Below are 14297 nucleotides of genomic sequence, written 5' to 3' on the forward strand. Positions count from 1 at the left end.
AACCCAACGTTTGAATTGTGAGGATGCAATAACAAGCACGCTACTGATGCAATTGAAGAACTTGCTTTTTGATAAAGAATTTCTTGTGTTCAAACAAACAGACATCACAACAGGGCATGGGTTTCTGCCATCACGATAATTGCCCCTGCTTCACAGTGGAACTTCTCTACAACAAAGATTTTTTTGCTACACGAGAGAGAGGGGGAGGAAGGGTGTGTGTTTTTTTCAAACAGTTCATTGACATCAGAAAAATAACTGCCTGCATTGTGCTGCGTCGATATCAGTGGGACAATATGGGCACTTAAACACCTTTGTGCTATTCTTGGACATCTTTGCGATAGACTGCTTACAAAGGACATGGCCACACGACATCAACATAGGAGGGTTATCGTCAGTGGATTGCTCCTTCGACACAGGACAAACAAAAACAGAATGAAACTGGAATTCACGGTCCAACTCAACTGGTACGGGCAGCTGGTTCATGGACTGCCATTCCTGCTTCTTCCCTACCATGACATTCATAAATTTAAGAAGAGGAGGTAAACACTGAATCCCTGCTGCCACAGTCACATTCAAAGGACTGTTGTATGACTGACCCAGGAGATTGCAGAACTCCCTTTTTAGTTCTTCAGCCAGCCTGTCCCAGTTACTCTGTGATAGTAATGCATGGTATGGAGACCGCTCAAGCTTTCCGACCCACAGAAGACAGCCCATAAGTTTCTGGACATCAACCATGTGACTGGAAGCAAAAGGAGAAAGGTAAGTTCGAGCGTACTCAAGAGCTTCACCTTTATTTCCACTCTGAATTATTTTTAAATATTGCATTGAATGAAGTTTCAAAAGAAGGTCAGATCCATTTTGTGTGAGTTTATCAGAAATAGTGGTGGCCCAGTCGAGGGCAGGCCCCAAGTCCTGACTCTTCATTGCTTCGAGTATTTGGTACATCTCCAGGAATGAAGATTTCATAACGGCAGCAGCTTCTGGTTCCCTGGCATCACTTATAAAGGAGTCCCCAAAATCAAAGAGGCCCTGATGATAGAAATGGTTCGCAATTATTTGATTTAGTGTGTGTATATCAAAATCAATATTTCTATAAGCCTTTGATATATCAGGGTTGAAGGATCTCTCAAGGATCTTCCCATACTTGGTGAGTGCTATATTAAGCTCCTTTTGCGGACCTTCCAGTTGGCCAAGTGGTGAAACATTATGTAAACTTGTATTGAGTTCACTGAGGACAGATCTGTGATCAAGCGTAGAGTCTGGACCATCGGCTGACAGAATCTTGTTCATAGCTTTCTCAATTTCTTGGTTAATCTGATCAATCGCTTCTCGAATCTTAGAACTAGGTAACTTTTGCTTCTTAGTAACACGGTCAAATGCATCTTTAATGGTATTCAACTCCATATTTAATACCAGCTGTATCTGCAGTTCGTGATGTATGATGATTAGTCAAAATGGGATAGACCTGCAAACCTCCAGTGTAATTCAAATGAGCTTTTAAGATAGCAAGTACATGTTTGAAGCAAAAGTTGCTCCACAATAATAAAATACGCTAATTATATTATAAGAACCCTAAATAGATGAAACAGCAATTCATAAAGGGATAAACGGAATAAAAGCAGGAGAAACAGATATCCTCCAAAATACGCAGGAAACCACAGAGGGAACGAGCAAAAAAAACAAAAAGAATTACATCAGTTTACTAGAGAAAACTAGTCCCTTTCCTTATCTGAATTAGACAACAGAACACCTTTTGAAAAGACTCGTGACCCTAAATCCAAGAGAAAGCTAAGAAAAGAAGTAGATCACACACAAGATGAGTGACAAAGGGCAAGATAAGACAACATATTCTGATAAATCTACAAAAATAAAAAGCATGTACTTATTATATGAAATTAGAATATATGTAGATAGACACATTTTATCTGCATAGATTAAGGAACAAGAAATTTGATTTACCTAATCAGTATAGGAGAGGTAAAATGGGTTTATTCATACCGGATTTTCTATGTATCAATGCAATGAATAATTTCAAAACTGATTCTAATTGAGTTGGATCCACCAATCAAAATTCAATGCGCAACTTCAGCATGCAAAGGATATTACTGATTAATTTTATTTTTCAGTTATTAACCTTTTCATTTTACCAAGTTCAGTGATAATCAGCATTGAGATTAACAAGAAGGCAGAAATGTTGAATAGTCTACAGGCATATATATAGATATCTAAGCACAAAGGTTGACCAGTCATAAAAAATAGCATTGTCAGTACACTTACTACCCTAGTCCAACATCATCCATGCATTATTGTGGGATTAGCTGAACTCATAATGTTGGTGAGAGATTAAATGCAATTTCTAGATTATAAATAATATATTCAACAGCATTACATAGGCAGGGAATCAGGTTTAGACAAATAATCATAAATTTGGAAATAAAAGGAAATTAGAATAAAGAAAATTACCAATTTACTCTTTTGAATTGATTACCAAGCAGACACCAATGCCACTTCACTATTTTTGATATTATAAATATGCAAAAGTTTTGTAATAATTATCCTTTTGAATTAGTGAAACAAACACTTTAGGGGGAAAAGATATCGTTTACGACCAATTCATTCAAGAATATGCCTCTCAATTGAATAAATATATGCCACAGCCCATACTAAATGCTTTGTAAAAGTTCCATAATCATTCAAGTGTGAAGCCAAATGCTCTAAGAAGTAACAGAGAAGACTTAAAGAGATTACCGAACTTTGATATGAGTTCAACAAAGATCTGAAGAAGTGAATTGATATAAAAATGTTAAAATGTCTCTTCAAAGAAGAGAGCCACTGTTGAACACTGGTTCAAGATTCAAAAGAAAAACGATAGCAGGCCTACCAAAAAAGCCAACAAGAAGCATAGTTGAATGCCGCAACCAATAGCTTAAGCTCTCCTCTCCCTCTCTCCTCTCTTGCTATTGTCGTGTGGTACCAAACAATGTCATAAAAAGTAAAATGCACGTCTTTTAAAATTATAATACTGTGGTGCTTTAGCTTGCCTAAAAAAATACGCAAAGCTATGAAGAGGAAGCACTGGATTAATGCTGCATTTTGCCGAAACTCTTCAATTTTAAGTAAGTTCATTGGACAAGATTAAAAGCACACACAAAATCAATAACATTATTTCCAGTACATTCTCCAAATTCATGTTAGAGGTAGGGGTGTGAAAAATAGTTTTCATTAAAGAAACACCAGTAGGAAGATATGAGTAAGAATTTCACTCACAAGCTCTTAATAACTTACGAGAATCTCCCCAAGTACAAGGAATATGATGGGTTCCTACATGGGATGGGGAACTCTACCCTAAAAGCTAGCTGTTAAAGCGGGAGAACCAACCCACTTATCTACCCCATTAAGCATCCCATACTATTTAATGTGGAACTTGGTATACCATACTACCAAGCACCGACAATGAGGCTTTGATATCAATTGATGGGTACCTAAATGGGATTGGGAACCCTACCCCAAAAATTAGCTATTGAAGTGGGAAAACCAACCCACTTATATACCCCATTGAACATCCCATACTATTCGATGTGGGACTTGGTATCCCATACTACCAAGTCTCTATCAGAATAGAAATGATACTTAGCTACAAACAACAGTCCTAAATCAGCTATTTATATGTCTAGGAAATAACAGAAATTATTAAAATTTAAAAAAAAAAATCCTTAACTCATATGAAGTGAGAGAATGGAGTTAGCACTTCACTCCCTTAGGGGTAACCAATTCCACTCCAGAAATTGTACGTCATTTGTAAAGTTTACAAAATGTTGTTTTAAAAAAATGCACCATAAATGGAAACATTTTCACCAGACTGCCACTTGGCTTTTTGAGCCTTTCAGAATATGTTATCACGAGCATGTAATAAGAGACACACACAAACCAGATGCTTCTTCCTCAGAGGAACTCAAAGACGACATAGAAATGTTAATGCCATGCAATGACAACTTTCACATGCCAAAGAAAAATAAAAACCAATACACGTGCTTTACAAGAAGATAAGATTATATAAATTGAACATTATATTTTAACAACTCTGCTCCCAAAAACCAGTAAAAGCCATACTCATCCATCATTTTGCATTAATAGAACAAAAGAGCAACTTATATTTGGAAGTGCTATATGCTATAAAATTAAAGGATTTCAAATGGATGGCCAAAAATAAGATACTTCCAAAAGAAATATTGAGAAGCTCTTCAATGAAATCCACAAAATTATAAAGTTCTAGAACTAAATCTGCATTAAAGAGCAAACTGTATTCATTACTTGAATATAGTTTTGGAAGTGCAGTGATAACATGGTCCCAAGTTATACATTTTGTAGAAAAGAAAGTAATTAATCAATTTTAGAAATTACATCTGTTGGAAAATATACAGGGCTATCATTAAAGAGCTTTCTAAAATAACAAAATTGTTAGGGCATATATATACAGCAATCTTCAAGGATAGTTATCCCTGCCATTACCTAGAGATAGGGATATCAACCTTGCTTATATCAGTTTCACAGTATTCCCCATTATAATCAATCATGGTATAAATAGAGCTAGGAGGCTTCATTATCCTCTCAAGTTTTCCTATCAATAATTATCTAAAGTGCCGTGCTCAATGTTATCATATACCATTTCCTAATACATGACCCAAAGAATGAACTATAAATAGCAATGTTAATTTAATGTCCTCTGCAATAGTGTTAAATACTGAATTATACAAATTGGAAGTTTTTCCCTCTTTTCCATGTTTCCTCGTGCACCCAAGTAGAAAGAATAACTTGTATGGTTGAACATTGGCAACACCCTCAAATTGTTCTTTTAGTTACATGGCATATTTTTATTCATCGATGATTGAACAATAATTTTAGATACCTCACGAAGGAGAAAGTCAAACCAACAACTTACTCAATTTCCAGACAAGAGAAGCAGCTACGTAAGCTTGAGGAAGTGGTGACTCATGTCAAGAATCAACAAGCTACAGATAGCAAACTACACACAGTCAAGTTCTCTATGGTACAATATGCATCAGGCTCCAAAACTTCTATAGAATCGAACTACAGTTAAAAAGCAAGAGGAGCAATCCGCAAGACGAGTCATTATTGGACAGGGAAAAAAAAAACTGAATTCGCTTAACAATGAAAATTAAATTGATTATTTGATTTCTGAGAGATTATTCTCCTCTCAACTTAGCCCCCTGAATATTTTTCCCAATAATAAAATTATCCATCCGTCACACAAATTCATTGTCACTTACAAACTCATTGACTAAACAAACAGGCACCCCGGTAGCCAGTAAATTACATTCTGAACCCTCAAGAATCTTGAAGCCCCGAGAAGATGTCTTTTTGTCTAATTCCGAAAACCTAGATCTGCAAAGATGCCATCTCCGTTCTGGGTCAGTTGACTCGTGTGAAACCAGACAAAATACCATCATTTAAAGGTTTCAAGGTTGGCAAGTCCATCCATATCATTAGTCACTAACCAAGTAGGCTCACATTTATACCATATATCAGCTAGTCTCACTGTGACTTGCCTAATTGGAGACAGACTATATCTTTAGCTTAATCAAATCAATTACGTTTTACAGGGTCAGAGGAGAAATTACTAGATATCAATGAATGCAAGTGTCTCTGTCAGTTGCATAGAGTAAATTTAGGCAAGAAAATCGAACACCTAGTACGCACATTCAAATCAACATGCTCTCCACAACATTTCTTTAAATCCAAAATTGGCAAATCACAGACTCAAAGAGATGTCGCAGTTTTGGGTCAAGCTTCAGAGATATAAGCAAATGTAAAGTGAAGCTCAAGTTCAATAAATTCAATTCAAGCGAGAAGAGTCAAGAAAGATAGAACTCTAGAGTCTTGACCATGAAGACTGGATTTCTTCAAACTTGCCTTAGCCGGGACGGCTCCGTTGATGCTACAGAAGACGTTAATTTGGATCTCAATTTACTTATCCTTGTATCTTGCAAGCTACGGACTGAAACACAAAGCTCCCCGGAAACGATGGCCAGAAAATAGAGTCGGACTGGCTCTTGACAGGAAAAAGACCGTCGTCTAATAGGTAGAAAGCACGAGCCAAAAAGCGAAGGAGGAAAGCGAGATCCTTAGGAGGAGGACAAGAAAGTATCTCCGTTAAAATACGATTGGGAGATTAGAAAGGGGGAGGAAAATGATAGAAGTTGGAAGAACATACCGATTGAAGGATAAGAATAATTTGTTTATATTTCATCATTTCATGTCTTTTTTGTTTGTTCTCTTTGTTTTTTTGGGTTTCTTTTGAACGAGGCAGATGCTTTTTTAACGGGCCTGCATGTTGATTGATAAGCATGTGCCAAAATACTGGGCTAGAATGAAAATATGGGTACAAAATCACAATTGCCAACCTTATTCAGTTGATTATATTGATTTTCTTTGTTGGGAGGGGGGGGGGGGAGTGTATGTAGCCATTTGTCATGAAAAAATGTTTTTAAAATTCAATGTCAATATAGTAATTATAGTTGATGATTTCCATTTTGGATTGACAAGATATCAGAATGTTCTTTGTCCCATTTAATATGTTGTATAAGTTTTTAATAATATAAATTAATATAATATATTGTAAATTTATCACTTTATTGTTATAAATGATATGTTAAGTTAATGCGTCAAGCTTCTATCATACAATGAATATCGAAAGTAAAATTTGAAAATATATAATGAATACCAAAGAAGCAAAATTTAGACTCTATCCAATAAGTAAATTATTCTGAGAAAAGTTGCAGACAAAGCTTTCTAATAAGTTAATCTTTTTAATGTACTAAACAACCAATTAGAATTTAATCACTCTTTGGAAGGTCTATTTTTTCCACCTCACTTACCCCAAACCAAACAAACCCTAATATTTGACCAACTTGTGGAAGTATAGAATTCAAATTGATAGAAATATTTAAGTGGTAGATACTGAAAATTGAAAATATATTTTAAAGTTAGGATAAGTAGACCCGTCATGCTTGATATATATTATCTATTATATTAAGCTTGTGGTTTCCCTATAAATGAAAATTTAAGTTTTGATCTACTTGAATGTGTTAATTGTATTAAATAATCAAAAATTATTTCTAGCTATTAGGTGTATGTTAAGTAGTTAATTAGTTGAGATTGTGTGAAATTCTAATTATCTAGTGGTTGTATTTCATGGCCTATATGAGGTGGGCTTGACAGTTTTGTATAGGTACTATTAATAAATTTTATTTGTTTTGGGCTCTTTATGATAAATTTATTATGGTATCAGAACCAAGTTAGTGGCTGAGGGATATAACAAACAAAAGAGGGTGTATTTTTTTGAGACTTTTTCTTTGGTTGTTAAAATCATCATGATGAGAATAGTAGTTTCTATTATCGTGACATGTGACTGGATATTGTTTCAAATGAATGTCCAAAGTGCTTTTTTCCAAGGAGATTTACACGAAAAAGTTTTTATGGACATTCTATGAAGATTTAAGCAATTAGAAAAAGGTAAAATTTGTAAATTGCACAAATCCCTATATGGCCTTAGGCGAGCATAAAGTCAAAAAATGCTGAGCTTAATGAGGCACTAATTCAAGGGGATTTAGACAAAGTAAGTGTGAATATTCCCTTTTCATTAAGCAAAACAAATTTGATTTGGTTATTGTTTCAGCTTACACTGATGACTTGGTTGTTACAGGTAATAGTCTAAAGAGTATTAATGAAGTCAAAAATTACTTGCATCAAAGGTTCAAAATTAAGGATATGGGAAATTTAAAATATTTTCTGGGCATTGAGTTAATAAGGTCCGCATTGTACTCAATCAGAGGAAGTATACTTTTAGAGCTCATTTCTGATATAGGACTTAGTGGTGCAAGATCCATGAAGTATTCCCATGGAGTAGAATTGCAGACTGAGTGCAGATGGTAAGATAGAAACTAAAGACAAAAGAAGAAGAACCCTCTGCCTTTAGGCACTTGGTAGGTAGACTTTCTTATTTAACTGCTACCAGACCTGATTTGAGTTTTATTGTGCAAAGCTGAGTCAATTACTAAGTGCTCCGAGAAAATCTCACATGGAAGCAGTTGTACGCGTGGTAGATACCTGTGACACTAGAAGATCTGTATCTGGATACATGGTAAAGTTTTGAGACTCCTTAATCTATTGGAAATCCAAGAAGCAGCCTACAATCTCCAGATCTTCGGTTGAAGCCAAATATAGAACATTAGGATCAGCTATGGTAGAAGTTACTTGGGTAACCAAAATGCTGAAAGGTTTAAGCTTGACTATTACAGAGCCTGTACAGATTTTGTGTGATAGTCAAACAGCAACTCACATTGACAACAATCAATTTTTCACAGGCGCACTAAACACACGGAAATAAATTGTCATTTTTTTCATGAGAATTACAATTAGTCCTCAACATGTTAGATCCAAAAACCAATTGGGAGATTTTTGTAATACCAAAGCCTTGGCAAAGAAGACCATGACAGCATAATGTCCGAGTTAGGAACCATAAACTTGCACGGCTCCAAACTTAAGGGCGTATATTGTATTAAATAATCAAATATTACTCCTGGTTATTAAGTATATGTTGATTATTATTTTAATGATTGTATTTCGCGGCCTACATTAAGGTGGACTTGGCAGTTTTGTATTGGTATCATATTATCATTATTAAATTTTACTTGTTCTGGCCTCTCTCTGATAAAATTATCAAAATGGCCAATGAAATAATTTTAAAAAGAGTAGACCCATTTTCTAAAATTTTAATCTAATAGACAACTTCACTGAAAGAAATTAATGTTCTGAGTAGTTCCATAACCACGAAATGGTAAGACATAGAATACACAGGCAATAACTGGGAAAGATCTGAAAATCCGAGTAGAATGCCCAACTTTGCCAGATTAATGCAGATAAAGGTCAGCCAAGTAAGATTTCAAGGCGACAAAGCCATAATCAGAGTCATGTACACGGAGCAAAAATGAAGTCTGTTGTATTAATTATTTTTTCCACATGATTAATTTCCAACTTTAGACCTAAGAGCAAAACATGTTATTGGGTTGTTCCACCTCAACCAGAAACACAGGACGGTCAGGAAACAAGTCTCCAAGCTTGATGCATGATGTCATCGTTTATAAAGGGCCGCAAGGACCACATTAGGCAGTAGCTTTCGAGTTCTCCTAACGAAGACTTGAGATTTAAAGCCGCGAAACGATCTTTTCCTGCAACAATAAGGGGATTTTTTTTTAATGTTCACACTTGACTGATGACAATGATTAAAAAGAGCTCATAATCAGTTACATCACCTGCATCAGATATTCTCGCTTGACCATACTGTATATGATACTCATGAGAGCAGCTAATTGAGTGACGTCAATATTTTGAGAATCAGAGAAGACCATTTCCTCCTGTGAAAAAGACAGGATTCTTGAGCGAGTTAAAAAATATCATGACAACATCTCTATCAGGACGAGCATGTAAACTGCCAATTAAAAGAGGGTTGTGACATAAATATTTGTAGTTTTATATATAGTCATAAAACCTTTCATGCAAGGGTTTAGAAGACAGACATTGCATTAAAATTAAAAATTCCTTCAAAAAGCAAGAAATAAAGATGTTACCATATTATTACGGATTGCATGATCATCAATTCACCATCATAATCCTTCTCTGAAATGGGAAATAAATCTCCATCTGTCCTTTGTATGGAATTTGTAACATCGCCCAAAAGGCCTTCAAGTTCTTCAAGAAATACTTTGGCTGCAAGACAAGATCGACCATTTCATTGTCAAAGTCATGCAGAAACGAGGGGGGAATCAACGAGAGCTGCAAATGAAAATTTCAACCAGGATGACTATAAAGAGAGGGAGAGAGAATGACATACTCATATGCCATAATACAAACAACGCAAATATCAATATAACCCTGGACTAACAAATCGTTCTTCTCTCCCTATTGCAGGAAAGTAGGTCGCAATGATCATAGCCACTTCACCAGATATGATAACACAAAATATGAAGAGATATTAGATAAAGTGTTTGTTTCATCTCTGTCAAGAATAATTTAAACCCCAGAGCTTTAGATCACAAGCATGCTTTAACTAGTATTTCAACAGACTCGTTGTCATCAGCTAAATATTAATTACACAATTCTCTTCAGTCCATTGCCAATATTGAAACATGCTTGAGCTAGTAGTATGTGTATTTGCTTTGACCCAAGTTGGTAAAAATCTTACAGAAACTATAACGAATAGCATTTGTTATTGGAATGCTACCTAATTACTTATTTCAGAGAAATGCATGTAAAAAATAGTGAAGATAGAATATATAAAGGCTATAGACTCCAAATGGTTAAAGAAATGACATGCAGCTCCAAACCCTTAAGAAGAAATGTATTTCAACATACTTCTGTTATTATGAATATGGTAGAAAGTAACAAGTCACATGAAAAAGGAAGCTAACCTTTGCTTATGTGGTCAACAAGTCCAAGTTGCATGAATTCACTTCCATATGCACACATTTGCCACAATGAAAATTATTATTGTCAGGCAGGAAAGAAAGAAATAAAGTTGAAGTGATTCACAATTAGTTGATATTTAAATTAATAACAAAATTATATCGTGAGAGACTAACTTCATTCAAAATGCTTCAAATACAGACAGTAGGTGATAAACTGATTAAAACTGCTGGAAGCCAAAAAAAAAAAAAAAAAAAAACCAGTCAACGGGGGAAAAAAGAGAGATACAAGAAACTGACACAGTGTGCCTTGAATATAGAGCTTTGCTTGAATCATATTTCTCAAAAGTATGCAAAGCAAATATAATTATTAATTGAGAATTTCTGTCAATAAAAGTTTGGCTAACTTTAGTGAACTTGCAGTCAAGTGGAAAATCTTGAATATAACGACAGCCACTCTTAGGGTTAATAATTAATAAAATGATGAATCTAGAAAATAATACTCCTTCTAGTCCTATTTATAAGACATTTTTAAATGAAAAGTGGTTAAAATTTGTTAATTTTCTTGATTTTACCAAAAATTATCATAACATTCCAAAATTACTCTTCATTAAAGTCATTAAATGGTACGTGGGGCTCCCTTTTTCTGCATATTAAAGTCAAAATCCTACTTCCAATGAAGGACATGTCTGAAAAATAATCATAAATGCTTAATATATTTGTAAAAGGTTCTTATTTAAGGACTATGAAAAGCTTCTAGAATGGGTCACATAAATAGAACTGGAGCGAGTACTAGAACACTTTTTGTTTACTTTTCAAAATCTATCTGACACTCAAATCAAGAAGGTTAAAAAGTAGCCCTCACTCTTGTTTACATTCTGGACTCCATGAAGGGGATTCCTGCATCCAGCTTCAATATACACTTTAAGTCTCTCTGTTCCATTAGCTTTAATTACCTTGTCAATTAATTCAGAAGTTCCATCTATAGGAGGTCTACGAATGTACTCTGCATGATAATGTGAAAAGGTATAACATAACTAAGGTAACAAGAATTATTATTCTGCACTAGTAACACATGATAAACATAACTTTCTAAAACTACCAAGTACCTAGTGCTTGTTGAAGCCAATCAGCAGCCTGCTTCCAGCAGTCCCCAACTCATCAATTTTTGTAATCCTGCCACGGGTAAAAAATTTAAATTACATGATATGAACAAGAGAAAAAAACAAATAAAGCTATTCTAAAATTCAGTAAACACAAGAGAGAAAGAGAAACAAAGTAAACACATATTTGCACATCAAGAGTCGGCTTCACCAATAATAATACATAAACATGTGATGAAGTTTTTCACTATGCATTATTTTTCAAATTTCATTTTTTCCCTCACCTCCACCTTAATTTTTTATTCCCACTATTCCCTGAGTGTAGGGATTACTAATTAAAATGTTAGACATAATTATCTCAAGGCTTGCCTTCTGAACTCTGATAGTATTGCTTGTGTAAAGATTTTTAAACCTCAGAATGCAGTAAGCCAGTAATCTATTTAATTGATACTTACAATATTTCATGTAAAGTTCTTCCGTCAATTAATTTAGTTTAGCATGCATCTTGAGATGAATTAGCTGTAAAATTTAAGTTATTTTAGTAGAATCAAAGTCATATCAACTTGAATCTCTTTTTTGATTTACAGGGGAGAATGCTTTCAATTGTTGTATCTCATTTTTTCACTTCTGACAGTTTGCACAAAAGGAAAATATTTTTTTCCCTTAAGGAACAGGTTGAGTTCCTAATGATACAAATAAAATATCTCAAAGAATTCCCCACTTTTAAAGGGTCTATAAATGCAGGCATGTAATCTGTTTGCTGTTGGCCAAAAAGCCCCATCACTTCCTAATCTATTATTGCACGTGCAGACAAATTAATTACGCAATTAACAGTAAATTTGCAATTACCCAGTCATGAAATCTTTAAATATGCACAAAATATTCTCCTTCATATCAGAGAAACCGACTTTGTTTTCTATGCCTCCCATTCATGCAGTAACTTCAGCAACCTTCTTCAGAATAATGGTCCCAACGAACAGCTAAAACCAGTACAGACAGTGATCAACCAAGAACAAGTGATAGCACACCACTGGGAAGTTGGTAGCCAATATATAAAAATATCTAACATAATAACATCAAAAACCAAATAACCATCAACAACATGCTCAATAATTTTGTTGTTGACGTCCTTGAGGAGGAGCAGACCTCAATTGTATTGTTGCTGTTCATCAGAAATAAAGCACCAAAAAGCAAGAAAAAAGAGCCACAACTTCAATCATTCAACCCATATCAATCAAAGAATATCAACTCCTCAAATATTCAACCAGAAAATACACAAGGATTAAAAATCAAATCCTCAACCAGAAAATTCCCGAGCTACAATCGAAGAAAAGAAATCAAAATTGAACACCAGAGCTGTAATCATTCAAGCAGAAGACATTCACAACACTGGGATTCAATCACTAACAGGAAAAATCAGAGCAAAAATTGAACCTTGGGATTAATCATTTCCAGATCTCAGACCAAAATTCAAACCAGAGTGTAAGGAAGCGTAAACCGAACCTTGAGAGCAACGCGAGAGAGAAGCAGGCATCAATCAACAGCAACGTGAACCTTGATCTGAGCGGCGAGGGCGAACAGCAGTGCGAACAACATGAACTGAACAGCAAGGCGAGCAGCAACGTGCTCTCAGTTTCGAAGCTTCAGATTGGTACGAAGGAAGGAAGGAAGTAGGCGCCAACGCGCGTCGCTTTGCTCTCAACCTCTCCACTTTCGAAGACGGGAAGCGGTGCAGGGAAGTTCGCGCCACATTGATTCCAGGTACTGGGGAGTTTTTTTTTTTTTTTTTTTTTTAAATACGAGATGGCAGGAGCTTTGCATCACTTGTGTGGCAGAATTTAAAAAAAAAAAAAAACAAGAATGGCTTGACAATTTCTAAGCTATTTCTTGCCCTCTAAGAATTAAACTTGCGAATGTAAATTAATAAACATAAATTATATGGTACCTTATTATAGTAAAAAAAAATAACCTATCATAATAGAAATTATTAAAAATAATTAAGAGATGCTAGTATATTAGAAAACGTTGAAGCCGATCATTAATTATTAATTAATAGTGTAATAGTATAATGTCTCCAATTTATAGGATTCAAAATAGAAACATGAGCATATTTCAAACAATCAAGGACTAAACAAGCATCATTTAGAGTTTAAGGGGTACACAAAACATGTAATATTATTTGATAATTAAAACCTCTAAAAATATTACTTACAAAACATTTTTATGAAAATTAGAGTCACTTATCACAGTCAATGTCATTTCCACTGCAGTTGAACAACAATGTGCCACGACAAGCTTCTCAATATCATGCACCACATTGAAGGCACCATCCGCCCTGATGCATTACACCAAAAACACAACAACATTGATGTTATCCTACCATCACACTTGAAGCAAACTTTCAACACATCATGGGCCTTCATCCAATGTTTGTTCAAGGTAATCTAAGTATCAACAAAAAAATCAAACAGTTAACTAACTAATGGCAGTTGATTTTATTCCCAAATTATATATGATTAAAAGTTGGAAACTCATAACCAAAACCTCTTTTTTTACACTTTTCAAAACCTCCAAGATGCTCAAAATCAAACCCAGAGTACTAAGAGCCAAAACAAACAACTAGATCAAACCCTAAGGATTAGAGGACAGCCTGTTAACATACCACATCATACATATATCACATTTTCATTCTTCAACCCTAACATCATCAACA

The 14297-nt window shown here is 34.8% G+C and overlaps 1 protein-coding gene across 6 annotated transcripts; it reads right to left on the bottom strand.

The window, feature by feature from the left end:
- Positions 1 to 47: 47 nt before the first annotated feature.
- On the bottom strand, positions 48 to 6261 carry LOC129322891 (protein RMD5 homolog). Of its 6 annotated transcripts, none has more exons than XM_054969345.1 (3): positions 5904 to 6261; positions 4940 to 5009; positions 48 to 1422 (listed from the first exon to the last, which is right to left on the bottom strand). In XM_054969345.1, exon 3 carries the CDS (start codon positions 1402 to 1404, stop codon positions 244 to 246), a length of 1161 nt encoding a protein of 386 aa, XP_054825320.1. In that variant the 5' UTR covers positions 1405 to 1422; positions 4940 to 5009; positions 5904 to 6261; the 3' UTR covers positions 48 to 243. The 6 variants fall into 6 exon arrangements, with proteins under 6 accessions (XP_054825320.1, XP_054825319.1, XP_054825321.1 ...); XM_054969344.1 differs by having other exon boundaries at positions 5932 to 6260; XM_054969346.1 differs by lacking the exon at positions 5904 to 6261 and adding an exon at positions 5289 to 5307.
- Between the last annotated feature and the right edge of the window lie 8036 nt (positions 6262 to 14297).

This window comes from Prosopis cineraria, unplaced genomic scaffold (genome assembly GCF_029017545.1).
Source record: "Prosopis cineraria cultivar Desert tree isolate PC_DT_omini unplaced genomic scaffold, ASM2901754v1 PC10, whole genome shotgun sequence".
NCBI lineage: Eukaryota > Viridiplantae > Streptophyta > Magnoliopsida > Fabales > Fabaceae > Prosopis > Prosopis cineraria.